Genomic DNA, 26,436 nt, shown 5'->3' with positions numbered 1-26,436 from the left:
CAATGAGAGAATACAGAATATAAGAATAAAGAAAACCCTGCTATGAGCCAAAGCCACATTTCTCAAAGATGTCCTAGGACAGATACAAAAGGAAGAAAAGCAGATGCTGAGTCAAACCCGATAGCACCTGAGCTAGTCCCAATGAGAACTTTCCCCCTCACTGTGGAGTTCAAATCTTATCACCAAGTATGTTGTATGGCAAGAACATGGTGGCCATTATATAGGATCAGGCTGGCATAGGAGGTTTGCTTCAACCTTACAGTTCACAAGAGATGAAGTCACAGAGCACTGTGTGTCTCCCTGTAAGCTACAGTGACCCATTTTTTAAAAATTAGTTTTTATTTAAATTAAAAACAATCTTATTTTACATACCAATCCCAGTTCCCTCTCCTTCCTGTCCTCCCATTCCCCCCGCCATCTCCCAATCCCACCCTTATCCACTCCTCAGTGGGGGTAAGGCCTCCCATGGGGGATCACCAATTTTGTCATATCATTTGGGGCAAGACCTAGGCCCTCTCCTATGTATCTAGGCTGAGAGAATATCCCTCTGTAAGGAATGGGCTCCCAAAGCCTGTTTGTGCACTAGGGATAAATACTGGTTCCACTGCCAGAGGCCCCATAGACTGCCCTAGTCCACCAACTGACACCCATGTTCAGGGGGCCTGGTTTGGTTTTATGCAGGTTCCCCATCTGTCACTCTGGAGTCTGTGACCTCCCACTTGCTTATGTCAGCTGTTTCTGTGGGTTTCCCCAGCATGACCTTGACCCTTTTGTTCATCACTCCTCCCTTTCTTCAACTGGATTAAATGCTGCTTCCTGAATATACCACCAGTAGCACAGACACTGAGATCTACAATTAATAAATGGGACCTCCTGAAACCAAGAAGCTTCTGTAAGGCAAAGGACACAGTCAACAAGACAAAACCCCAGCCCACAGAGTGGGAAAAGATCTTCACCAACCTCACATCTGACTCAGGGCTGATCTTCAAAATATACAAAGAACTCAAGAAGCTAGTCACCAAAACACCAAATGACCTAATTAAAAAGTGGGGTACAGCTCTAAATAGAGAATTTTCAATGGAGGAATCTGAAATGGCTGAAAGTTATTTAAGAAAGTGCTCAAGGTCCTTAGCCATCATGAAAATGAAAATCAAAACAACTCTGATATACTATATTACACCTGTGACCCATCCTTTAACAAACATTTGTATCCTTGAATGTAGGAAAGCAAGGAAGTAGACCTGACCTGTGGGCGTTTTCTTATAGCTCTGTTCATAAGAAGTGGTCTAGTAGTGTTCCAGCCATTACATGATCTGTTGTAATTTATAATTCCATGAACATTGTCCTATTGTTCTTTACCCTTGAGCCATATCATCACTGTCATCATTCTGCTGATGAAGAAACTGAGACCAGAGAGGAGGGGTCTGTGACTTTCTCATTAAATATAGTTTGCCATTGGCTCTTTAAATGCAGGTGTCCTCTGGTATATTATGGTTTCTCAGTACCATAGGAGAGGTGGGTCACTGCTGTGAAACTAATTCCATTTTCCTTCCAACGAAATAAGATAGATGTCAGTTGTAATTTCGATAGGTCAGCTTAGCATTCTATACGAGTAGGCATTATACAGCATAATTGCTGTTTCTACATATGAGTCCCTTCAGATTAACTATTCAATAACTGTATTGAGTTTTGGTCCTAAGTCAGAGCTTGAGAGATTGCAATAAAACAGCATCTGCAAGTAAAACATGCAAGCAAACAAGCATGCCTTATCTATTTAACAACGTAGCTTTGTCCATTCCTTAGTATGATTTAGATAACTAACCTTGAGTAGAAATAGTTTACATATAAATATAACTTCATATATTATTTATAGTATATTATTTTTAAAGCTATTTATCTTATAATTACATTTCATATTTATTTTATAATAAATTCTAAAACGTATTTTATGATATATAAATGTTATACATGTTATTTAAATAATAATAACCATTTATCTCATTATGGCTATACTCACATTTCTGATAGTGGTGTTGAACTTTTTTTCTTCATGTAGCTGTGGATGTATTTCTTTGAAAAAAATGTCTAATTCAGGCAATTTGTTTATTTCCAATTGGATTCAATTTTTGTTTGAGCATTTTCAATTCTTCATGTATTCTCTCCCTTGTCAGATGAAACCCTTTCACATTCTCTAGCTCTTGTCACACTGTTGGTTGGCAGGAACTTTAACGTTTAGTTTTGTTGCCTGTGCCTTACAGAGTGTCGCTCTGGCCATTGCTTCTATCACTGTCTTCAAGTGTTTCCTGTCTGCCTTCTAATTGTTTCATAGTTTCACACTTAGTCCTTTAGTCATATTTTCTGTTGATTTGGGTTAGGCTGAGAGAAAAGCATGAAGTTTCATCCTTCTGCATATGGATACTCAGATTTCCTGGGAATGTTTATTGTGTATGCTCTCTAATGTATTTGTGTGTGTGTGTGTGCATGAGTGAGTGTACGTGTGTGAGTGTGCATACATGTGTGAGAATGAGTTAGTGTGCATGAATGTGTGTGTGCATGTGCATGAGTGAGTGTATGAGTGCATGTATGTACATGCATGCTTGTGTGTGTGTGTGTGTGTGTGTTTTAGCTCCCTAAAGCATGTAGATATTAGCTAGATATATGTGGCCTTTCTTCTGGCTCTTCTGGCCAGAAGAATGTCAGAATTTATGCAGTGCCTGTGTCATTGTGGCTACTGTTGTCCTGTAGTGTATATTAAAATTTCTTATTTTAATCAGCTCAAGATTTTTAGTCTTTTATTCTCAAGAATGCTTTTCATCTTTAGAGTATTCTGTACTTTCTTATGAAGTTGAGGAAATTTTCTTTCTGTGAAGAATGACAGTGGTATTGTGATAGAAGCCACAATAGGACCCATATTTTGTTGAGTAACGTGGGCATCCTAGCAGTATTAATTGTTCTGATTCACACACATGTAAGATATTTTCATTTACTTCTTTATCCAATATTTTTTTAAATCAGCATTTTTGCAATTTTCATTGTGGAGGACATTTTCTCCCTGGGATTAATTTGCTCCCAAGTATTTTATTTTCAATAGCTATTACAAATGGGCTTGCTTTGTGATTCCTTTCTCAGCAAGTTCATTAGAGTACATAAAAATGCTACTGATATTTCTATATTGTGTCCTGAAACTACTAAAATATTTCTGTATTGGTTTTGTATCCTGAAACTATCAAATTTAGCTGCTTGTCCTGGTAGTCTTCTGATGTGGTCTTTAAATTGTTGTTTACAGACAGGATCATCTGACTTCCTTTCTGTTTGGATATCATGTTTTCTTTCTTTGATCTAATTGCTCTGGGTAAATGTGCCATTGTTTGTGGACTGTGATGGGTGCAAGTGGACCTTGTTGTCCAGATCTTACATGAAACAGTCTCAACATCTCCCATTCACTATGATATTGCTCTGCAATCATCATTAGTGACCTTTTAATGCTGGGCTCACTTGTTCTATTCCATTGTTTATCTCTGATACTTCTTTGTTGGAGGTTTATGGTGGCTCTGGATGATCTGTCCAGTGATGAGATTGGGTTGTTGATAACCACAGCTATTATTGTGCTGCAGCCTATTTCTTCCTTTAAATATAACAGTATTTTCCTTGTAACATTGAGTATTTTATTTTGAGACAGGATAACTCTGTGTAGCTCTGGCTGTCCTGGAGCTTGTTATGTGGATAAGGCTGGCTTAGAATTTATATAAATCAGATAGCCTCTGCCTCTTAAGTGCTGGAATTAAAAATGTGTGCCACTACACCTGGCCTGATATATCTATATCTAACTATATCTATATCAATCTATATCTATCTATCTCTATCTCTATCTCTCTCTCTATCTCTATCTCTATCTCTATATCATCTATATCTATATCTATATCTATATCTATATCATCTATATCTATATCTATATCATCTATCTATATCTATATGTATATCTATATCTATATCTTCTATATCTATATCTCACTGAGTAGATTCTTCCGTCAGCACATAGTCTCCACCTCTGTGTGTCTATCATATTTGGTTTACAGTTTGCTTATCTAGTTATAGCCATCATTGCTTGCTTGGTGTGGAGTGACTTTTCCATTCAGTTAGTTTCTGTGTCTGTCTATCCTTAATGGTGAAATGTCACACAGACTCCACCAGAGACTCAAACATACAACCCCTCCCTCCTATGCTGTATACAGAAATATATAATGATCAGGGAAATAAAAGGGTAAATACAGATAAAAAAGTATATTACACACTTGACTTTATGGAGAGATTAGCCAAAACGAGGCCTCCTTAATACTTATTGACAAAAGGGACGAAATTAGTTTAACAAGACAATTACAAAAATTATATACTCACCTCTCCCAAATGTTAGATAAAGGGGGCTTCAAAAACAGCCAAATTGGCCTAACTGGCTATACATATATTAAGCTTTACAAACTTCTACATTTTTACATAAAAGTCAGATCAACAAAATTCTAAAAATATAATTAATCTCAGGTCTAAGACTCTTAACCACTGTCTGGAGGCCAAATGGTACTCAAAAGGTACTTTCTACTCAGTTCTTTTAGTTTCAAAATAAGTTGTCAACGTGTAAACCACTTATCAAATGTAAGTTTCTAAATCATGTGTATATATCTAATGCTCTCACTAAAGTAGACTTACAACAGATTCCAGCCACATCTCTTTTACCGACCTAATTACTGGAGCCCTTTCTCCCATGGAGGAGACCCCCAACTGGGCCAGTAGTTGACAGTGAAATGCTGTCTCTTGTTTTTTGGTCCATTCAGCCAATATTTATCTTTTACTTGGGGCTTTTAATGTGCATTCGTCCAAGTTTTATTAATGTTATGCATAGAACTATTTGTGTCATTTTGTTCATTTTCTGGTTTCAAACAGCCACATTATCATTAAGCTTGATGCTTTATCTTTGTTGTTTTCTGTATGGGTGAGATTTGATTCTCTTTATCTTTTATGTATCTGCTCTTCTAGAGGGTTTTAGTCTTTTGTATCTTTTCCCAGGGATATCTATTGTTCTTTTTTTTTCTTTTTCATTCTTCAGGTGTAGCTTCCCTTGAGCATATAGTGTTAAGGCTGCTATAGGGATGATGGATTCCCTAACTTGTATCTGGGACAGTAACCTCAGGCATTGTAGCTTTGCTCCTCCATAGCATCTCTAAGTGTAATAGTCTTAGTTAACAATCCCTCCCCCATAACTTTTAATATTGTGTTATATTGTCTTGTAGTCTATTAGTTTTCTGCTGAAAAATCTCCCATGAATTTAGTGGGGGTGATGTTAAGTGGGAGTGAATGTTCTTTCTTTTCTTTTAGAGTTTGCTAGTTTGGCTATGAAATGTAGTGAAGATATGTTTGAGTCAAATCGATTAGGGGCTTTTGAGCTTTCTGGGCCTCCTCTATGTCTCTATCTCTCTAAGCTTAAGGAAGCTATCAGCTTTTCCTTTGTCAGTATGGAAGTCTCATCTTCTGTTTTAATGTTGCTTAGCATGACCATGAACTCACCAAGGGGGGCCTTGAACTTCTGATCCTTCTCTTTCTGCCTTCTGTTTCTGGAATTCTAGACATGTGCCACTGTGTCCTGTTTTATGCAGTGCTGGAGATCAAACCCAGGTCTCTGTTCATGTTATGGATGTACTCTATCAAATGATACTCACACCCATTCCTAGTATAGAGCTTACCCAAACCTGAAAACTACAATATCCCCAAGCTCCATTACTCCTGGATATGCATCCAGAAGACTCTGAGCCCTACCACTGAGATACTTGCCCATCCATGGTCTTTGTTGCATCATTCACAGTAGTGGAGTATTGAAACTAGTCTCGATGTCTATTAGTAGATGAATGGGTAAATAAAATGTGGTAATAGACTCAATGGGTTCTTAGCCAGCCATAAAGAAAAATGAAATCATGACATATCCAAGAAAATGGATGGAACTGGGACTCATTTGTTAGGTGAATATATTTTGTATGCTTTCCCCTTTCCTTATGCCCTGGAAAGTTCATAATTTGAACATTTGTTCATTTACACACATCTCATCAGTCTTGGAAACTTTCTTTGTTCCTTCTAATGATTTTTCCCTTTTATCTCTTCAGTGTAACAGTGGTATTTCAAAAGGTCGGCTTTTAAGTTGAGCCATTCTTCTGCTTGATCTAGCTTGTTGAGACTCTTGTTCATGTCTTATATTTGACTTATTTCATTCTTCAGGTCCAATGTTTATAGTTGGTTCCTTTTGATGATTTTCCCCTTGTTGAATTTCTTATTCACTTCATTAATTGGTTTCCTTGTTTCACAGAATTATTTAAATTCTCTTATATGTCATTGAATGCCCTTCAAACAGTTCTTTAGAATTCTCACTCAGGCATTTTGTCTGTTTCCCCATCTCTGGAATCTTTTCGGAGAGTAATTGCACTCTTTTAGATCTATTATGTTACCTTGCTTTTTCAGACTTCATGTTTCCTTATGTGGACATTTGAATGTCTGGTGGATCCATTGTCTCCACTACTGCATGCCTTTCATATTGGAAGAATTTTTTTTGACTCTATCTGATTAGTAGGATGTATTGGTTTTGGTTCAAGTTGGCTACTGCAGGTATGGTCTTCAAATAACTTCAACTGTACAGTGGCTGCGAGAGCAGTTCATGGGAATCAGGATCATAAAGACTGTTGCTTTCTGCTGGGGTGTCAGGTGGGGTACTCCAGCAGCCTAGTAGGGTATGGTACACAAAAAAGTAGGGAAGAGTGCTTACTTAGTGGGCTTGAGCAAGTATAATTCAGCATACATGCAAAACATGAGGGCTGTGTGTCAATTTTTGTGGGCCATGTTCCAATGAAGCCGGATTAGAGGGTCCTTAGGCATATGTGGTATTGTTTCCATGGCAGAAGTGTCAGGGCTTCTGTGTACTATGGAGTGCATCTATTCAGTCTCCGGTGATAATGCAGAGGCAGAGCCACCCTAGCATCCTGAGAGGAAGTTGCACAAGAAGTCACATAGTGGGAAGGAAGGTGCTGTGTGCAGCATCCCAGGGAGGAGAGAGTGTGCTTCATGACATGAGTTCCTCATCTGTCTAAAGCAGTGTAATGACATGCCCTCCATGAAGATTCAGGGAGGATGCAGGTTTACACAGTCCCCAAAATTTAGGGTGCCAGTGTGGGATGTTGGGGGTCTCATCTCCTGTGTATTTTCTCATTGTGGTAGAACTTTCTGAGTGCCAATCTGGTCTTGACATGGGTAATGGGGCAGTTAATAGAAGACTTTGTTTCCTTCTTTACTCAACTGTCTGCAGCCCTCACGTCTCAGATTATCTCTGTTTCATCCACTCTGAATTCTAGCTGTCTATTGCAAACACTGAATAGTAACGGCTCTTCCTTCATATTATCTTTTCCTTTCTTTGTAGTCACTTCTGTTGCCACTAGTCAGTCATCTTTCCATAGGCTTTCTTCTACCATTAACAGTGGACAACTTTTGTGGTATGTAGAAGCTCACTCCTTGATCTTGTGTTTACTTTGGTATGTTCTAGCCATATCAACATGTATCTGCTCCAGACACCAGCTTTGGAATTCTCCTACAGGATACATTTATTTATGAAACAGTTTCCTCGTTTTTGTTGATGGTCAGGAAATCACTCTGAAGATTTGTACAGTCTCTCAACTGGCAGCAGAAGCGACATTCCTTTGTCTTCTCTAACCTCACTTTCCCGCACAATTGCTATCTTACATTTCTTTGGTACAACTTAGTATTTATCAACTAGTCTTCACTTATTGTCCTATTCACCTATTGTCCATTAAAAAAAAATGCTGCATGGGAGTATCACATGAGACAAGAAGGTAGCATAGCTACATGCTTCTCTACCTGTGTGAGCTAAGTAACAAATGCAGCTACTGATATTAAAAGACTCTGAAGGAGATCAGGCAATTGATTATGGTTCTAGATTGGCTGCTATTATTGATGAAAATTTCCTTTCCTGCTTGGGATATGTTACAGGACACCTCCCCAGTGGATTCTGGAAGTAGCGATAGGGCCAAACAGTGTATATCTTTCTATACATATATATCTATTGTAATTTTTCACACATAAGGAATGAATAGTGAGACATTAGCAATAATAATAATCACCACAAAACAATTATAATAATGCATTATAATAAGCTGTGGGCACTCTCAAAAATACATTTTTATTTGTACTTTTATTTTTCAACTGAAGAAGTATTTTATGGCTTCTCTTCAGAAAATTTGAATTTCCTGAGTCATTTTTATTGTATTTTGGGATCATTATTAAACATTCTCAACATCACACTAAAGTGGCTGATTTGCTAACTGAGACAGTGAGTTAAAAACCAACTGGGGAGCATGTAGAATATATGTACTTTTATAGATTTTGGATACCCTGAGCAGGCAGTGGGGTTCACATCCCTGAGTGGGGCATGGAGCAGGATTGCAAGAGCTTTCATCATACTGTTTAGAGTAGCACATTATTTTAAACTTTTGTATTGTATATTCTAGAATTTGTAATTTGGGTTATGTTTGACCTTTTGAAACCAGGAAAAGAAAAACAATGGATAAAGTGGGTGTGGCTGTACCAGTGTCTTCCAATGGCTTGTTCTTCATGAAGTTACAGTTAACATACCATGATAACTGAGATACAAACAGTGCTGGTGTGAAACATGTTTAATAGTACCACAATAATCGGAATTTGTGTATATAGAAACTATAGGAGCTACTTTTTCTGCCGCTCTATTTCTCTATATACAAGAACTTCTAAGGCACTAGCAAAAAAGTTTTAGCAACAGTGATTAAAACATGGCTTAACATTTTACTGATCATATATATATATATCCTACCACATGTTGCAAACTTCTAATGTATACAAGCATTTTTCTGAAATACAGTTTACATATTTTAATTCATTGTGCATGGACATCATATTGGGCAAATACTTAAATTGTAGACAATGATGTGATTTTATATAATCATTTTAAAGTGACACAAAAATATGAAATGGATTTTTGTCTTCCAGTTTTATGTATGGAGAATTAACCGACAAGAAGACCATTGAGAAAGTCAGGCAGACTTTTGACAACTACGAGTCAAACTGTTTTGAAGTTCTTCTGTACAAAAAAAACCGTAGGTATTTCTGTTATCAATAAGATGACCTAGGTCTTTCTAAATGTTAGTTCAGGAAATGGTAGCTAAGCAATATGGTAGAGAAGATACAATGTGCCATTACTGCTCTTGGAGTAGGGGGAGAGGTTGCTGGTGAAATTAGAAAAAAATTTATAAATAATTCTACCTATGAAAAGATCATCTCAAAGAATAGAAGCAAAATGGTAGATATTATTTTATTTTTACAATTTTTTTATTTTTATTCAATTAAAAATATATTATGTGCACAAGTGTTTTCCTTCATGTGTGTATGTATATACAATGTGTGTGCTTGGTACCAGCCAAGGTCAGAAGAAGGTATCATATCTCCCAGGAGTGTTGTTGCAGAGGCTTGTAAGCTGCCATGTGGGTGCTGGGAACTGAACTCAGATCCTCTATAAGAGCAACAGGAACTCTTAACCACAAGCCACCTCTCAAGGCTTGCATTTTCATTTTCAACATCATGGTACCCATATTTATCAGGTAAAAGTGACACTATGATTGAAAATTGCAATAGGAATACTTGAATCAAATGATAGCATTTCACATATCTACTTTTTGTGGTGGGGAGACTGGAAATTGATCTCCTAGCAACTTTGGTGTCTGCAGAATACTGTTATTATTAACCATATTCATCATGCTGTGCAATACATCTCATAACTAGACAGAGAAGCTTTTCTCATGTGTCACACAGTCTTTGTATCCCTAGAACATCTCTTCCTTCCTACCCCAACCTTATAGCTGAGAACCGCTGCTATTTGATATGTGTTTAATCAACTTAATTCCACTTAAAATGAGTATATGTTTTATATTGGTCTTCTGTGCCTGGCTTATTTTACTTAGTATTTAGTATGATCTTTTATTCCATTTATGTTGTTGCAAAACCATAATCTCTCTCTCTCTTTCTGTGTATGTGTATTATATATATATATATATACATATATATATGTATATATATATATATGCATGTGTATACATTTAAAAATTTAAAGTAGAACCACCAGATGATGTGACAGTCATATGGAGGCCAGAGGAGGACATTAGGCATCTTCTGTGATCATCTGAAGTACCCTCTTGAGACAAGGCCTCTCACCAGAGCATCCTATTTTTCAGATAGACTAGTCTGCAAACCCTGTCATCCATCTGTCTCTGCCCCTTTCCTTCTCCCGTGTTTATCCCAAAGCTGGGGTTATAAGCGCATACAGTCATGCTTGGCTTGTTTTGTAGGTTCTGGGATCCAAACTCAGGCCCTCATGCTTACTCACCAAGCATTTCTACCTACTGAGTCATCTCCACAACTCAAGAAATTCTCTTAAATGCTGAGCACTATTCTCCTTTGTATACGCATTTCATTTTTTATAAGTTCATCTATTAAGTGGAGACTTAGGTTAGTTATAAAATTGGGTAAAATTGGGTAAAATTGGGTATTGCGGATGGTAGAGCAGTGCACATGAGAGTGAGATATGCCTTTGTTTATCAGATTCTTTATGTTAAATAACCAGAAAATGAGACTGCTACAACATATGGTGATTCTGTTTTAAAAATTTAAAATTAGTCTCTGAGTAGGTTTTTGTATAGTGGCCTGTACTAATGTGTGTTCACAATTATAGTATTACAGGATTTGCTTCTTATGGTTGCTACACAGATGTTAGTGAGGTGGTATGCAGTTATTTCATGTCAGTCTTTACAAATATAACCTTTATCTAGGATTGACTATTGCCTGTGGAATAGTTGTGGGCATAGGCATCTCCTTCAGAATAGGCAAATCACATCTGGTAAATGTCTGCTGATTGTTGTAAATATTCCCTAGGATTAGAATTGGACACAATCAATTGCTAACAATGCCATCACATAGAACCTCATGGACAGCCTTGTTTGGGAGATTAAAACAACAATTAATTAAGCAGCCAATTGAGGCCACTACCACCAAGACTCAGTGCATATCCTTAACCGTCAAGTCTTCTACTTTTACTTGGTTTCATTGCATGGTCAAGTGAACTTCCTTTCTTTTTATTGCTTTTTCAATTTTTTTCTTCTTGATATGAAAGGTCCCTTCATAATCCTTAACCAAGAAGCCATCTCCAAATGACATCTGCAGGCAAAGTCAAAGCTAGTTTCTATAGTGGGGTCTCTCAGTACATTAACCACACTTAAGGGCATGGGCCATGCCCTGCAGTAGATGGCTAACACAAAATAAACTCAATGGTGTTTTTGTCGACTTTTTGTCTCATACTGCATTTTGGCCATTTTTTTTTGTCTTACTTGTCTTCTTTTGCTTGCACATTATGATTTCTGACTTTTTGTTTTTATGGGTTTATTTGTGTGTATTTCTTGTGCTTTTTCTTTTATAAAATTCTGGCTTGGATTTTTTTTTGCCTGTTTGCTGTCTGGAGAGAGAGAGAGAGAGAGAGAGAGAGAGAGAGAGAGAGAGAGAGAGAGAGAGAGAGAGAGAAGACATGGTATTGGATGGATATTGTGGTAGGGAGAAAATGGGAGGTGTTGGGAGAGGGGGAAACTGAGATCAGAATATAGTGTAAGAAATTTTTTTTCCAATAAAAATGTATATTGAAAGTGTGTGTGTGTGTGTGTGTGTGTGTGTGTGTGTGTGTGTGTGTGTAGTGTACTTTCATGATAAATGAGGACAAAGATTCATCCTCATCTTCAGTGGCTACTGTAGTCTCCTTAAGTGTGACACACATCCTTGCATCATCAGAACACTCTTTTATTTTTTTCCTAGGTTTAGTATATGCTGGATCTTGTGGTGCACATTTTTGTCCTAACATTTCCTTCAATCTGTTATTCTTTATGGAATATGTGGAATTAAAATTAGATTTTTCTTTTAGCACTAGACCTACAAAAGGATAACAGCAGCCATAGAATAGATGTTGCCTCAGAGCAGTGCATTTAGTGAGCAACAGGAGCATTATCTTTTGTGGTTTTACCTATCAGAACTTTAATCATTCTCTCAGGTTAGAGTCAAGACTGGAGTCATACTCAGCTGCTTGTGGCAAAGAAAACAATCCATTCTGAAGGTAGTGATGTCTGCTTCTGTAGCAGAGACTGTGGAGGCTTTCTGGGGCTTCTCTCTTAGCCTCCAGAGTTCAGTTATGATTCATAGGATGCCCAAATGTCCAAGCCCCTTCCTTTCCATGTAGATTTGTTAGTCCTTGGATGATTTAGATATATGGTCTAAGTTTAGCAAGTAATTGAATAATTCTTACCATTAAGACTATTTACCTTGGCAAGTAAGCAGAATTAACAAATGTTTGCTGAGTTTTCAGACATTGTACTCAAGTCCATTGATTGAGTTTTTCAGTAGTACCTTAGTGGAATTCTGTTTTGTTTATTTACTTTAAAACATATTGGTAATATCTTGAAATTTGCATTCTTATACCTCTCCTTAGATATTTTACATTGCGCTCCTGGCTTGAAATTAGTATTTGACTTTTGTTCAAGCTTGCTTGGCTCTCTACAGGGAACTGTATATTGGTATGTGCCTGCATACAGCTATTAAGAGACACATCCAGCAGCTTTGCAGATTAAAACTTCTGTTCTCCTCCGTGTATTCTCTGCATCTGTTATTATTTTTTTTTATTTTCCTTTAGTAGAAAGGACAGGTATTATCCAGGCATTAGGGTAGCATAACAAGTATTTTAGCCAGCTTTAAAGGAATTTTGTAAATTGTATCTAAAAATAGTTTTTGCATATCAAATTGGAAAGAATGTACTTTGTGACTTTGAAAAATGTTATATCTGTAGATATTTGACATATCTGTAGAAATTTGTTTGGGGAATACCTGAATTCCAAGTTTTCCAAGACTTCCATCACATGATTAGGCTAGGCTAAATGGCATTTTGCAAGTGGGGCAGTTGAAGTTTCTAATTTATTGCTCAGGGTTTGACACCAGTTTTTTTCCCCCTCTGTTTTATCTCTTCCTACCTAGTGTCATTATTAAAGAAGACATTTTCTACTCGGGAAAGTAGTATCTCTGGAGCAAAGACAGAACCTAGCAGCTAGTTATGTTCTTAGTGACCAGTGGCCAGGCCCTGCTCTGAGTGTTGGGAGTGCACCTCTGTCCATCCTTCTTAGACTCCCTGTCCATCTGACCTATAACACTAGTTTATAAAGGATATTTCTCCAGCTACTTGAAAATATTCAGCTCATGCTGAGGAAGTCTGAGCCTATGAGCTGGAAAAATTCTACCTTGATATTGGGAAGCAGCTTTTCAGACCTCCCTGTCTGTGCCAGAATTTGTAAATGGCTGTTCCCATGGGTGTGACACCAGCTCCTTTTTGTCCAGATTTCTAGCAGGCCCTGGAAAACAGAAAAGGATTTCCAATGTCCCCTTCTCTTTGTTTATGGCCCCTCTGCCTCTAACTCACTGTGTTGTAACAGCCCCAGGCCATGAACACAGCCATTACTGGCCATGGTTATTTGTAAAACTGCACATCACTCACAGGTCCGACACACAGTGTAAAACAAGGAGCAAGCCTGCCTGGGAAATGATGTGATTGTTTTCCAAGTCTCTTTCTCATTCTGCAATCATCTTAGAATGGGCTGTGTCCTTCTATGTGCCTGCTGGAGCCACAAAAGACTCAGTGGACAGAGCTGAACATCACCTTATAAATCTTTCTTCAGTGCTCTTAGCTAAGATCTCCTGTTTCTAAATGACGTTAGCTCTCACATGTCTTAGAGAGATGCCCCAAGTTTAGTGGATAATTTAAGAACACTAGGGCTGGAGAGATGGCTCATCTGTTAAAGGCTAGGCTCACAACCAAAAATATAAGAACACTGTTATTAGCCTGATGTTTAAACAGAATTGGCATTGGCTTCAAGTGATGTAGCTTGGGATCCAGGTTTGAAGGAGCTTGTTACTTGGTTTTCATTGGGGAACCACTAAGATGCTTCTAGTTTTCACCTCTGGTAGCAGCACATCTACTCTCCAAATTCTAAAACTGATAAAACCCCCTCTGTCCCTAAAAAATGAATATTATGAGGGGCTTTATTTCACCTTTGGAAAAAATATGATGCAAATGAGTTTTTAAAACTTGTGATGTGTGTTGCCACCTTATGGGTAATTATTCTCTTGACAGTATTTCTCATGCTTTGGTCTATTCATTTGTTGTAATATATTAGTGCCTGGTCTTTCCAGACCCTGATCTTTAAACTTTGACTCTCATTCCTCTGGAGATTGCAGTAGCTCTTCTTTGAAGATTGTGGCAGAGTTGAGGCTCAAGTGGCAGGAGGCCTTGACTCTGGGAAACACCCGAGATTCTCAAGTTTTGAACACCTGTGCTATTTTTCTTTCCCTTTTAGGATTGCCCTAAAGGTTTCAGGTAGCACTCTGTATAAACTAGGTATCAAGTATTGATGCCTTCTGTGACTGGGGACACAGTCAAAGCCATTGAGGTGTCACACAAGTCCATCTGACTGAAGAGAGAGCCTAGGGACTTGGCAGGGGGCAACATTTCAGAGGCTTGCCTTGGAGCTGGGCTTATTGGGGCAGTAGGTGTTGCTGTTAATTGGAAACACTTGTCAAAGTGACAAGACCAGAGAGGCATGTAGGAGTGATCACACTGAGTGAATTTGTCAGAATGAAGTCTGTGAGAGCAACAGAGGCACCAGAACCCAGACCTAAAGGTGATGCTTTTATAGGTATTACTTCAGCAGCAAGGCTGCCTTTGTATACACAAGTTGGGTAGGGACCCTGTACTTTCCTTTCTAATGTTCACATTTTTGGCTAAAAATACACTCATTCAATTTGAAAAACAAGTAGCTGATATAGAGTCAAACGTGTTTTGCTTGTTTTATTATTTTGTTTTATATTGAGAATTGAATCCAAGGCCTTATGCATACAAGACAAGCATTCCATCATTGACTTACATTCCCAGCCCTTATGAGGTTTTTTTTTAATCTTAATTTTAATTATTTTTTGAGACAGTGTCTTACTAAGTTACCTTGAGCTCACTCTGTAGTCTATGCTACCCTTGAATTTGAGATCTTCCTGCCTCAGCCTCTAGAGTAGCTGGGAGTATAGGCCTGTACTAGAACTCTGGTTTAAAGTATTCATTAAAGTAAAGAAGCTATTGTTTTGATGTAGAAGTAGCAGAAGCAAGAGGAGTGGGGATAGGGGAGATGGCCCTTGCTGTGACCCTGTGACACTCCTTTTTCTCCTTCTTCCCCACTACAGGCACCCCTGTTTGGTTTTACATGCAGATTGCACCAATAAGAAATGAGCATGAGAAAGTGGTCTTGTTCTTGTGTACCTTCAAGGATATCACACTGTTCAAACAGCCAATAGAGGATGACTCAACGAAAGGTAAGTTAAAAAGGAGTTTCTGTACCTAACAAGCTGGTGGCCTTTTGTCTGCCACATCTTGTGGCCTTTTGTTGGTTCCTACATTCGCCCTTGTGAGATGCAGGAAGATTCTGTAGAGCATGGAAGCATCTTAATTGACATTTCAACACCCTGTACCCTGAGCTTTAGCATGAATGATTACACATAGCCAGGACTGGCTTCACTGAGCTCCTACCAGAGAGTTGTTAATAATTTGATGGAGTTTTAGTCAACTGATTGAGTTTCTCTGGCTGATTACTTTCAGCTTTGGTTTATTCAGCTGTATGTTCTCTTGAGTAGAAGTTGTATAATTTTGTCATAAAGAGAGTGGCTGGCACAATGCAAGCCTCCCAAGTGGAGTGTTATTGACTGCAGCATCCAGAGATGTGGCTACAGAAACCTAGAGTGCTTTTACTTCTTTCCAATGTCATTTAGTCCCAATTTATTTTCTCCATCTGGGTTTAAATTAGAAGCTGGTGTCGAATAAATGAAGACTTTAAAATTCATTTAGAAAGAGGTTTTATAAAATGTTATTTTTTAAAAGAACCTCTTAAGAGACCAAAATGAAATGCTCGCCTCTGTGCATTTGGCAAACATTCCCTTCCCTTCCTCCTTAAAAAAAGCAGCTCAGAGATTTAAGCTTTCCAATTGCAATCATAATTACAGAAAATGACATTATTTTATCCTTTGCAGGTGAGTCTAAATACATAATACTTACATTTCTATCTATTCACTTGTTTTGTTAGTATCAAATTAAAAAGAGAAGTTTTACCATGTGCCAACTATTGAAAATAGGACTGAACAAATTAATTTGTACATGTCTCTGAAATTTTAGACGCCAAGAAATCATTTTCTGGAAGATTAAGGAAAATATCTAATTTAGAGCTCAGGTCCTTCCCACCCCCTCTCTTATCTTACTGTATGACCCAGGCTGACCTGCAGCTCAGAGCTTCTTCTTTCTCAGTCTTCCAAATGCTGGAACTACAGGCACACAGCATCACATCCAGCTAACACTGTCTTTTGAAAATGCGAAAACGTATTTCTAATCATCCTTGTTCCGAATGCCGATTTATTTCTTTGAAACTTCACAGTGCTTCAGACAAAGCTTAGAAAAGATATCTTTCTCTCAGTTGTACTCAGCAGATACATTATATTCTGAGTCATAAAAAATTTTGATCAATTTAAAGGAATAACAATACCTTTGAGAAAATGATAATAATGGAATTAAATTAGAACTCAATAACTGAAAAATGTATAGAATACTCCAACAATTTGGAAATTAAATAACACATTTCTAAATAATCCATCAGCCCAAAAAATCTAGTTATGAATATTTTGAAGTAAATGAAAATTTAGCTTTTATAAATTTGTGGAAGAGAGTAAAGGTGTGCTTACAGGACAATACATAATATTAGATGCATATATTACAAAAGAAAACGACTTAAAAAACCCAGTAACCTAGTTTCCATCTTAGGAAGCTGTACAAAGAAGAAAATCTTAAATGCAGCAAGCTGAAGATGAGACACCACATGGGAGGAGTCACTGTAGAGCAGAAAACTTTAAGGGAAACCCACCAAAACTCAAGGCTGATTCTAAGAATCAAACTATCACCACAGATAAGGAATCTCTGTCTTTGATAATAAGGAAAAAGGCAAGATGCTAATTACCAAACCTGGAAATCAAAGATCTCCCTCCACTCATCCTGTGGCTTTTGAAGCCTGGATGATGATCACCCTGTGGTCACCAATGGTGACTTGGAGGAAATAGACCAATCTCAAAATTCACTTGGGAAGGGAGAAACAGAAAACCTTAATCGTCCAATCACCACTAAATACTGAAGCAGTAAAGAATAATGGACACAAACCAAGGAAATAATAGTGTGAATAGTTTGTTATTTTTTTTTTCAGCAGACACCAATAAAGGTAATGAGGGAAGATATTCTCTTTTTTCTTCTTCAGGATCACACACACGTACACACACACACACACACACACACACACACACACACACACACACAGAGAGAGAGAGAGAGAGAGAGAGAGAGAGAGAGAGAGAGAGAAATACAATCACATCCAGCCCTATTCCTCTCTTCTAAGTTCCCCTCCCCTTCCCAACAATGTCACTCTCCATGCTCAACCCTAAATGAGCCATCTTTATTAACCTCCCAAACCATTGAGACTCAAAGGACAGAATGAAAGAGGAAGCAAAAAGAACAGAAGAGCTGATTCTCCTAGCTCCCTCTCCACTCAGTGCCGGCCCCACACTCCCAATATGCTTAGGAGATCTTGTCCCTTTCCTCTTCTGTGAGGGACCTTGTGTGAATCTCTTAGGGCCCTCCTGGTATCCCAGTTTCTCTGGCGGTGTGAATTACAGGCTGGCGATCCTTTGCTCTATGTCTAAAATCCATACATGAGTGAGTACATGCCCTAAAATCCATATATGAGTGAGTGCATGCCGTGTTCCTTTTTTTCCCCCGCCACTGTTTTGACCTGCTGAATCTTAATGGTAGTTAGTAACTTTGTCTTTGTGGAAACTGGGAGTTGACAGCATTTACCCCTGAATTGGGGGGCCATGTGCATATACCTCAAGAGCTGGCTTTCATCTCTGAACTTAATGCTTCTCCATTCTGTTGTTGTTCTCACCTCCGTCACTCTGCAACCTGTGTAGGTATCACAGAATGTGTGTAAGGGGTGGTCTCTTTTGAGTTGAATTGTCTGCTTCTATAAATTTTTTTGAATAATCCCATACAAGTCAGGCCACTTGACTGTCGAACAGTGAGTTCACTAACTAAAAAAAAACCTCTGAACAGTATTGGTACAAAACATCTCTTTCTAGTGCCAGAAATTCTAGAAGATGGGCTAATTTGAAAAGACTTTTTGTTCTGGAACTCTTGTATGTCTTCCCTGTACATAACAGATTACCGATAAAGCATTGCATAATGCAGCTATGAGTACTGTGTATGAACTAATTTCTATTATTCATGTGAACTGTACATTTAACATGAAAAATTCAAAAGACATGAAATATTTATACCATTAAGTCATCATCCTACTATGTCTTTGAAGCTAGTGATATAGAAACGGGAACATTTTGAGAGGCTTGGTAGAATAGTGTATTTTTCTATTTTTAAAGACAAGAAGAAATGATACTTTTGGATAAATAGTACATGTAATCTCATTATAATACCACAATATCAAATTGAATAAAAAGATGGTGATGTCACCTTTGACTCAGCCTTTGTCCTCAGAGTCACTTAATATAAACTTCACCAATAGAATCCTATTCTACTAACTTTTTCCCACAATCAGAAGTTGTACTGAGAATATTCCTGGGAGTGGCCTCTTCTCTAGTATTCCAGAGGGGAAGACTAACGAGTTAATAGTAGAAGCTTTGCTCCAAGCGCTGTGTTCTTGGTGATCGGCTGACTGTGAGGATGGTATGGGATATGTGAGAGGACTCAGAAGACTGTAGCATGATTAGACAAGGGACACAGTGGACTGCTGGGCAGTACAGAGGTCCTCTGAAGCTCTGGGTCAAGAGTTTCATTAGCATCCATGACCATTTTGTTCTCTACTTTTGTCCAGTCTGAGAAATGGAGATGAGCAGTGGGTAAAAGTTGAATTTACCTGAAGTTCAGTTTTAATTAAGTGCAAGAGAAAGAATCTATAAAAGGACTATTGATTAGACAAAAACTTCTGTCCTGCTAAGATCTGCATATTTGTTGCTTTGTATTCATACCTATCTCCTGTTTATATTAGCATTTCTCCCACCAAGAAATCCAGACATATAGTTGAAAGACTTGAAGGCATGGACTCTGAACTTTGTTTCTGGATCAGCTCAGATGGTGGTGGTGGCAGTTTATGGCTACATTAACTGAGTGAAGCTCTGCTCATAGCAAATCCCATGTTCACCAAGATTTCATCCTGAATTATTTTGCTTTTGTTCTTAAACTGAGTGGTAGTGCCCAACACCAAAAATGCCTTTGAATTATGCCGTAAGAGATGACAGCACAAATTACTGCAGGGAAGGTTATGAATTCTGATGGATAGCCAATATCTACCAGGTACTCTATGCTCATGATCACTCATTTCACCAGTTAAAATTCATGTAATTATCTCCACTTGACTGCTGAAGAACCTAACACTCAGGCTGACTTCAAGCCTTATGTTCTCCAGATTTCCCATTGCTGTCCTGTCTTCTGCAGTGGGAATTCACTGGCAGGCACATCCACCTTAATTCCCTAAGCAAAGGCCTCATGGAGATGCTCTTTCTTGACCAACTTGTGCTCTTTGAACCAGCTAAACTTCCTCATGCTAATTCCACAGGATGAAATAGTTTTGTTATCGTTTGTACCTGTTATTGCAATGTTGAAACTGTTGTTCAGATGATCAATCAATGGTATCTGATACTTTATCTGTCATAACACACAAATTGCAGCCCAGAAGTCTATACTGTTGATTATATTATGTGTTCTAAAGATCATTATCCAAATCTCTGCCCATTGATACTGTACATGATTTTCAAACAGACTTCCAAACTGCTAAGGTAATTGCAGTGTGAAACACCCTCTGCCAAGTAGTCATGTCACCTTTTTGCCAATAATGAGACAAAAAATTCTTCCAGAATAAAAATAACATCAAAAAAAAAAAAAAAAAAAAAGTAACCTACTTGCAAAAGCCAATGATTTACTTTTGAGAGGATTTGACAGAAGAAATAGGAGTAATTATGCCAGGCAGTCTCGTTGGCTGAGAGCAAAATTGTTTACCTAAGCGTTTTCCTTATAGATTGGAATCTTGTGTTGCAGTCCAATAGATTGATTTAACTGCCTCTGTGACTTCCTTTCATTTTTAAGATTAGGCAGTCCATGACAAAGAGGTTAATTGCAACCCAATAGAGCTAAACTAATGTTTTATTAAGAAGGAGTTGGCAGCACGAGCTTTTAGGAGAACAAATGTTCTCATAATGCCATGGACAACTTACAGTGCAAGCATTCTGCTCGTCATATGCAAGTGTCTGTTCAGATTACTCTGTATCGATCAGGTCTAAGTAACATCAGTGAACTGCTGAGCAATCAGTTGTACCAGTTAGGTTTCTGTCGAGGTGAGCTGAGGCAATGCAGTAGTGTGGAGATGTGAGAACTGCTGATGAGCCTTTTTTTTTTTTTTTTTTTTTTTTGGTTCTCTCTCTCTCTCTTTGACCTAGACAGTGTGTCTATGGGCTATGTGACTTTTTCAAAGTTTGTGTGTGTGTGGGTGTTGGGGAAAGATCAAATCAGCTCAAGTAGTTAACAATGGCGGCAATTCCAGAGCACAAATGGATAGGCACGAGAGTATTCAACGTGGCATGGTTTACAGCAGTGAAAAGTCTGGAAACTTCTAGAGCATGTGTCAATGTAGCATATGCACTGTCAAGGAGAAACAAGCACCCCATTCTTAGAAATAATGGAGAGCAGGAAAGAATGAGGTGCCATGGGGAGCACACAGAGTGAAACACCATTGTGGGTTGATGGGAAGATGAGAAGGGGCATGCCCGGTTATTGCATTTGGTGAGGCGCTTGTTTGTTTCCAATGAAATATGTGGGCAGGCGGTGGGAGTAAGGAGGAGGTAGAGAAGTCTTCAGGAAAATCAGGACAGCAAGTGCATTCCCTGGCCATCGAACTCTGGAAGCGGGGGGGGGGGGGGGTTCTTGTGCTTCTTCTGATTTTCACATGGAATGGAACACATCTTGACTTAACTTTGGTTCTCCACCTTCTGGGGCATGCTGATAGCAAAATCCTAAATGATGACTCCCTGACAATTGCCCTTGACTCAGGTTTCTTTAGGAAGAAAGGATCCTTCGCCAATCTTTGCCTGTTAATCTCTGTGCTCTCCTATGCCAGAGCTGGCCCATCACCTAGCCTGCCTTTCTTTCTCAGCTAGCAAGTGGATCCTCCAGTTCTTTCCGAAGACTAGGAACACTCTGTCTTCTTTACTCCAGAGTCCTACCTAATGCCATTAATAGTATTGATGCCTACTGAAAGCCGAGTCCAGCTCCTTTGTCACATCTTAATTTTAATTGTTGACATGCTAATCCATGTGCAACTTTTTTACTCCTTGCTTCCTTTATCCAAAAATGTAAACAGTGTCCCATACAAGTTGTGTTGGTCAGATTTTATATAGTTGTACACAGACACATTTAAACAAGTATTTTCTGAGTATTTAAATTAGGAACTACTGTTCTCTAATTATTGAACGCAGCACTATCACTATGTGACAATAGCTTTCACAGTTTTGTTTCTTCTACCTCACTTCTCACTCTCTGCATAGTGAGATGAGTGAATGCCAGCCTTCTGAAGGTCTGTCTGTACTCTCCCTCTAGACAAACACTATTGTACACAGAATGAAAATGGTCCCTTTTAACCCCATTTAGATATACAGAAATCCAACACCACCTTTCTCAGAAATGTGAGCCTTCCATAAGAAAAAGATGAGCTAAGAAGTCTTTAGAAATAGCCAATGCAGCTATAATACTCAGTTGATGTAAGATGAGGAATTATCAGATATATTTTAGCATGTTGATGAGGAGTGACTGAAATAGTCACTGTCACCTGAGAGTGCCCTACATTTATATCCCACCCAGTAAAGCTGATCAAGGCCCCCTATAATAAGACATGGATGGGCTTTAGTCTCAAGTAAAATTGGATTGGCCAGTTGTCTTTTGTTAATTTACTTGCATCCTTTAGTGCTACCATTAAGAGATGAACTTTAATAGCCCAAAGTAAATCATGATCACACCGATATTGTTACTGTCACATGATGTGTGTGCTGTGGTTTGTGGAGGAAGACAAGTCCCTCCTATATGTGGATCAAAGAGATTTCCAGAAAGCAATAATCCTTCACTTGAGTCCGAACTGCCATTAGACAAACAGATGGAGAGAGGGAGAGAATTGTAGACAAGCAGGGTATTACCATATATAAACAAAGAACTTCAGAGCATTTAATTATATTTTGAATTTATAAGGTTGGAGAACAGTAAGATGGTTGAAGACAGATATAGTATAAATCCTTGTGGGTAAAGGCCACATGACCTCTCTTCCAAGGGCACAGTGTCATCCTGGAAGTCTTCAGGTTGATGTGAAAAATTGAATTGGGAATGTGTGATCTGATTTGTGTTTCAGAATGAATCTCACCATGTATGGATCTCAGAGCATTGTCCCTGACTGCAGTGACACATGCTACATTCCTGGATAAGTAGGAATGAGAAGAATTCAGTTTGAAAGATTCACAAACTGTAAACTAGAAGGCTTGTGCATGTGTGTTGTGTGATAGTGAAAAGACAGTGGATGTTAAATTACTGGCTTGCATGGTTAGAAAGGGCACCAGTTAATTTATCAAGATCAGGGATATATGAAGGATTTAGGGTTTGTAACAGGGAGAGAAGGTAACAATGAGGTGAATTTTAGGTCTGTTGGGAGTGTATGTCTGTAGAATATCTTAGAAGATGGAGGCCAATGGCAGAGAGAAGTGCAGGTCAAGCACACAGAAGAAAAGTCAAGGTTGCTGATAGCAAATACAAGTTGATTTTATATGTTGATGCTCAATTTCTGGAGAACTGATGGTGTCTTTGTTTCCTCATTGTGAGACTGGAACACCATACAGAATCTTGGGTTGTTAGTAATGTCCCCAACCTGATTTTACTTTTCAGACTAAGGTAAATCTCATTAGCAAAGGAGAAAAAGGGACTTTCTATCAATGAATGCCAGCTTACTTCTCACACTGGACACATAGGAAGAACTGAATTGGTGGGAGTAGTCTGAAGCCTGAATGACTTGTCTGAAGGCTCATAGTAAAGTCTAGCATCGCATGCACTCTGTGATTTGACAGGCATTAGTCTCTTGTAGGTCCAGGGCACACTCATTCAGTGTTTCTTGAATCATCTGAAATTTCATTATGCTTCTGGGTCCATCACTTGTGACCAGCTGGAGGTTTCACGTTTAAGGGGTTGTTTGGAGACTATCTTGTGAAAAGGTAATGCCGTAGACATGATCAAGTAGGTTTAGAGAAATCTCTAATAGAGCAGAGCTTTGGAGCTAGGTAGAGAACTTAGAGTTGAGACAGGGCCATGATATGGCTGGTTTTGCTCTATTTGTTCCACACCTCATTGGTATTTCTCTGAAATTGATGATTTTAATAATGGCAACTTGAGGTGCTGGGAGAATTTTTCCCATTAAATTCCCATTCGTTTCTCCCCAAAGCAACTTCTCTTGGAGAAAACATGATTATGTTTTTAGATATTCCAAGCATAACTTTTTAGATAGTACTGCAGTCGTTAACGAGAGAAATAACATTTGTTATGCTATAAGGAAGGTGGAATGTGTGATCTGAACCATAATATGTGTGGCTGGAATTGGGCTTTTCCTCCTAGGTGGGTGCCTCTGCATACAACACACAGTAGAATTGTTTTTATTAGGGTGGTAGTAGCTTCACTAACAACCAGTAATAACAGTAATGTTGTGTATTTTTCTATCAATAAGGAAAAATTTGATTTGACACAGGAGAAACATTGTTCACATAATAATCCAAAGCAAGTGGCCCTGGCTGGCGTCTTTCTAAACAGTGATTCAGTGGCTTTGCCTTCATCAGAGGGCTTGCCATTTGCATCCAGCTGATAGGAGTAGGAAGTGTGATACCAACTTGCTCCCAAAATGGGGATACAGATGTGGCATCATTGTTTCTGCTTACATTTCCAAGTCCCTAGTGCTCACTAATGAAAACTAGGGAGTTGGAACATGCAGATGTATGGGATGCTGAGAAAGGAGTTGCTGGCTAGGCAGTTGTTTGCCCTTAACAAACCCATACAACTCAAGCAGTACCGGATAATTCTTTTTTAACCTATTATCTACCATGACTTCAGGGATTACATAGTAGACGTGAGAAAGACCAAAATGTTACAAATATTAGGAAGTGCGTTAATTTAGTCACACTTATATGTGATGGTGTTTATATAGGAACGGGTGATACTTTTCAGTTTTTCTAGATACTGTGTGGTTGCTGTTATCCTCCTACTGTCTAAGAGCATGCTGGACTTTCAATTCATGGTATATAAATAACCAAAACTCTCTGTTCATCTTTTTAAGGTTGGACAAAATTTGCTCGATTGACACGGGCTTTGACAAATAGCCGAAGTGTTTTACAGCAGCTTACACCAATGAACAAAACAGAGACAGTCCACAAACACTCACGACTAGCTGAAGTAAGTATGAGAATGACTGACTGCTTTTCACAGTAGTGGCATCGATACAGTTCCCCCAAGATTATCAGTGATAATTGTGTTTTCTCTGTAGAACTGTAGAAATTTAAAATATTCCTCTTTATTCTCTCCCACTTCTGTGTGGAAATGTAGTTCATGTTATATTAGGCGATGCTTAGAGACTGTGTGATTTAATTGAACAAATGGGACAGAGAATTTATTCATTCGTGTGTATGTGTGTACAACATTAGTTAAGGGTTTCCACTCTATTTGGATTTCTGTGAAGGATGTAAAGATGATTAAGAAAGGGGTTGTTACTAAAGAGTGAAAGACACAGCATAGGAAATGAATAAAGAATTTAAGATATGGTAGCATTAACCCAGACTTGGGACTCTAGGGTCAGGTACAAGTGGGAGGTGATACTTAGAGGAGTGACTTCAGGAAAAGTAGGAGAGTTAGTGCCAGGGAGATGGCTCAGGAGGCAAAGGTAGCTGCTGCCAAGTCTGACATCCTGAGCTCTGTTTCTGGAACCCGCATGATGGAAGCAGGGAACTGACTTCTGCAAATTTCCTTTAACTTTTACATGTGTGTCATGGCACACACCCCACCCCAAATAGCTTACACACACACACACACACACAGAAAGAGAGAGAGACACACACACGAGAGAGAGACAGAGAGAGAGACCAAGGTACCAAAATTATGCTGAGCCTATAGTGGGAACTCATAGAATATTTTGAGTTAACTTAGAGGCAAAGAGAACACCACCAGATGTTCATTGATTTATACTGCCAGAAAGATGTTAGTTGAGACACTTCTTAATTAGTTACAAATACCAATTTTTGTTTAGAGAGGGTTGGGAAATAATGTCTATTCTTCAAGTTTAGAGTTCTGGAGTTCTCATTAGCTCATAACTAACAGGAAAGACCTCCATTTTTTTCTAAATAGCTGTTAATACCATGGGAAAAGTGGAATGCTCTGTGGAATAGCCATGCTTAAACTGAAAGAGGACATGCATGCATGCATGTACTATTAAGTGATCTGGTGACACTGTATGCAGAGGTGAATAGCAGCTGTTTCGGGAGTTAGAGCCGCCAGGTGGACCTGCTTTTTCTGAGAGGTCTCCTTAAGAATTACTGCTTGCTTTGCAGTTTCCTTCTCTTCTGCTTCAAGTGTCTAGTTCCTTTGCCAAAGCCCAGCCCGAGGGCTCAGCTTGTGTCTGTGAGCTCAGGTTTCCCATGCCTGCTTCCTCTGGCCCCTGTCTCAACTTTAAGCTCAGATTTTCTTTCAGCTACTGGAGGGGAGGGGCCTGGACCCAGAACCACTCAGCAGTTTTTAAATGCAAGCTTTTGCATTTCATCTTACCACTTTTATTTCAGAGGATTCTTCACTCTCGTCTCTTCTCATTTGACTTTACAATTTCCCCTTTTATTTTTGACATTATTATTATTATTATTATTATTATTATTATTAATCAGCCAGTGAACTGGGATTCATAAAACTGAGTCTAACACAAAACTGCTTCCAGCAAGGTCTTAGGCTTGCTGTTTTAGAGAAAGAAGTAGCCAGCTCTTCAATGGAGGTTTCTTCCATGGTCATGTGGAGTGTTCCCCTGGATTTCCCAAAACAGAGCAGGCACAGGAGTGTTGTCTTGTCCATTATACTGTACTCCAATACTA

General features: G+C 38.6%; 1 protein-coding gene across 1 annotated transcript in view; it reads left to right on the top strand.

The window, feature by feature from the left end:
* Kcnh5 (potassium voltage-gated channel subfamily H member 5) overlaps positions 1 to 26,436 on the top strand; it is a 283,311-nt gene that overhangs the window by 26,921 nt on the left and 229,954 nt on the right. The window contains exons 3-5 of the mRNA XM_051196001.1: positions 9,067 to 9,173; positions 15,382 to 15,510; positions 24,645 to 24,760. Coding sequence (XP_051051958.1) covers positions 9,067 to 9,173; positions 15,382 to 15,510; positions 24,645 to 24,760 — 352 coding nt within the window. The remainder of the gene's footprint in view (positions 1 to 9,066; positions 9,174 to 15,381; positions 15,511 to 24,644; positions 24,761 to 26,436) is intronic.

The sequence above is a fragment of the Phodopus roborovskii genome, unplaced genomic scaffold (assembly GCF_943737965.1).
Source record: "Phodopus roborovskii unplaced genomic scaffold, PHOROB, whole genome shotgun sequence".
NCBI lineage: Eukaryota > Metazoa > Chordata > Mammalia > Rodentia > Cricetidae > Phodopus > Phodopus roborovskii.
The sequence above is the reverse complement of the archived record's forward strand: the minus strand, read 5'-3'. Positions and strand labels throughout refer to the sequence as shown.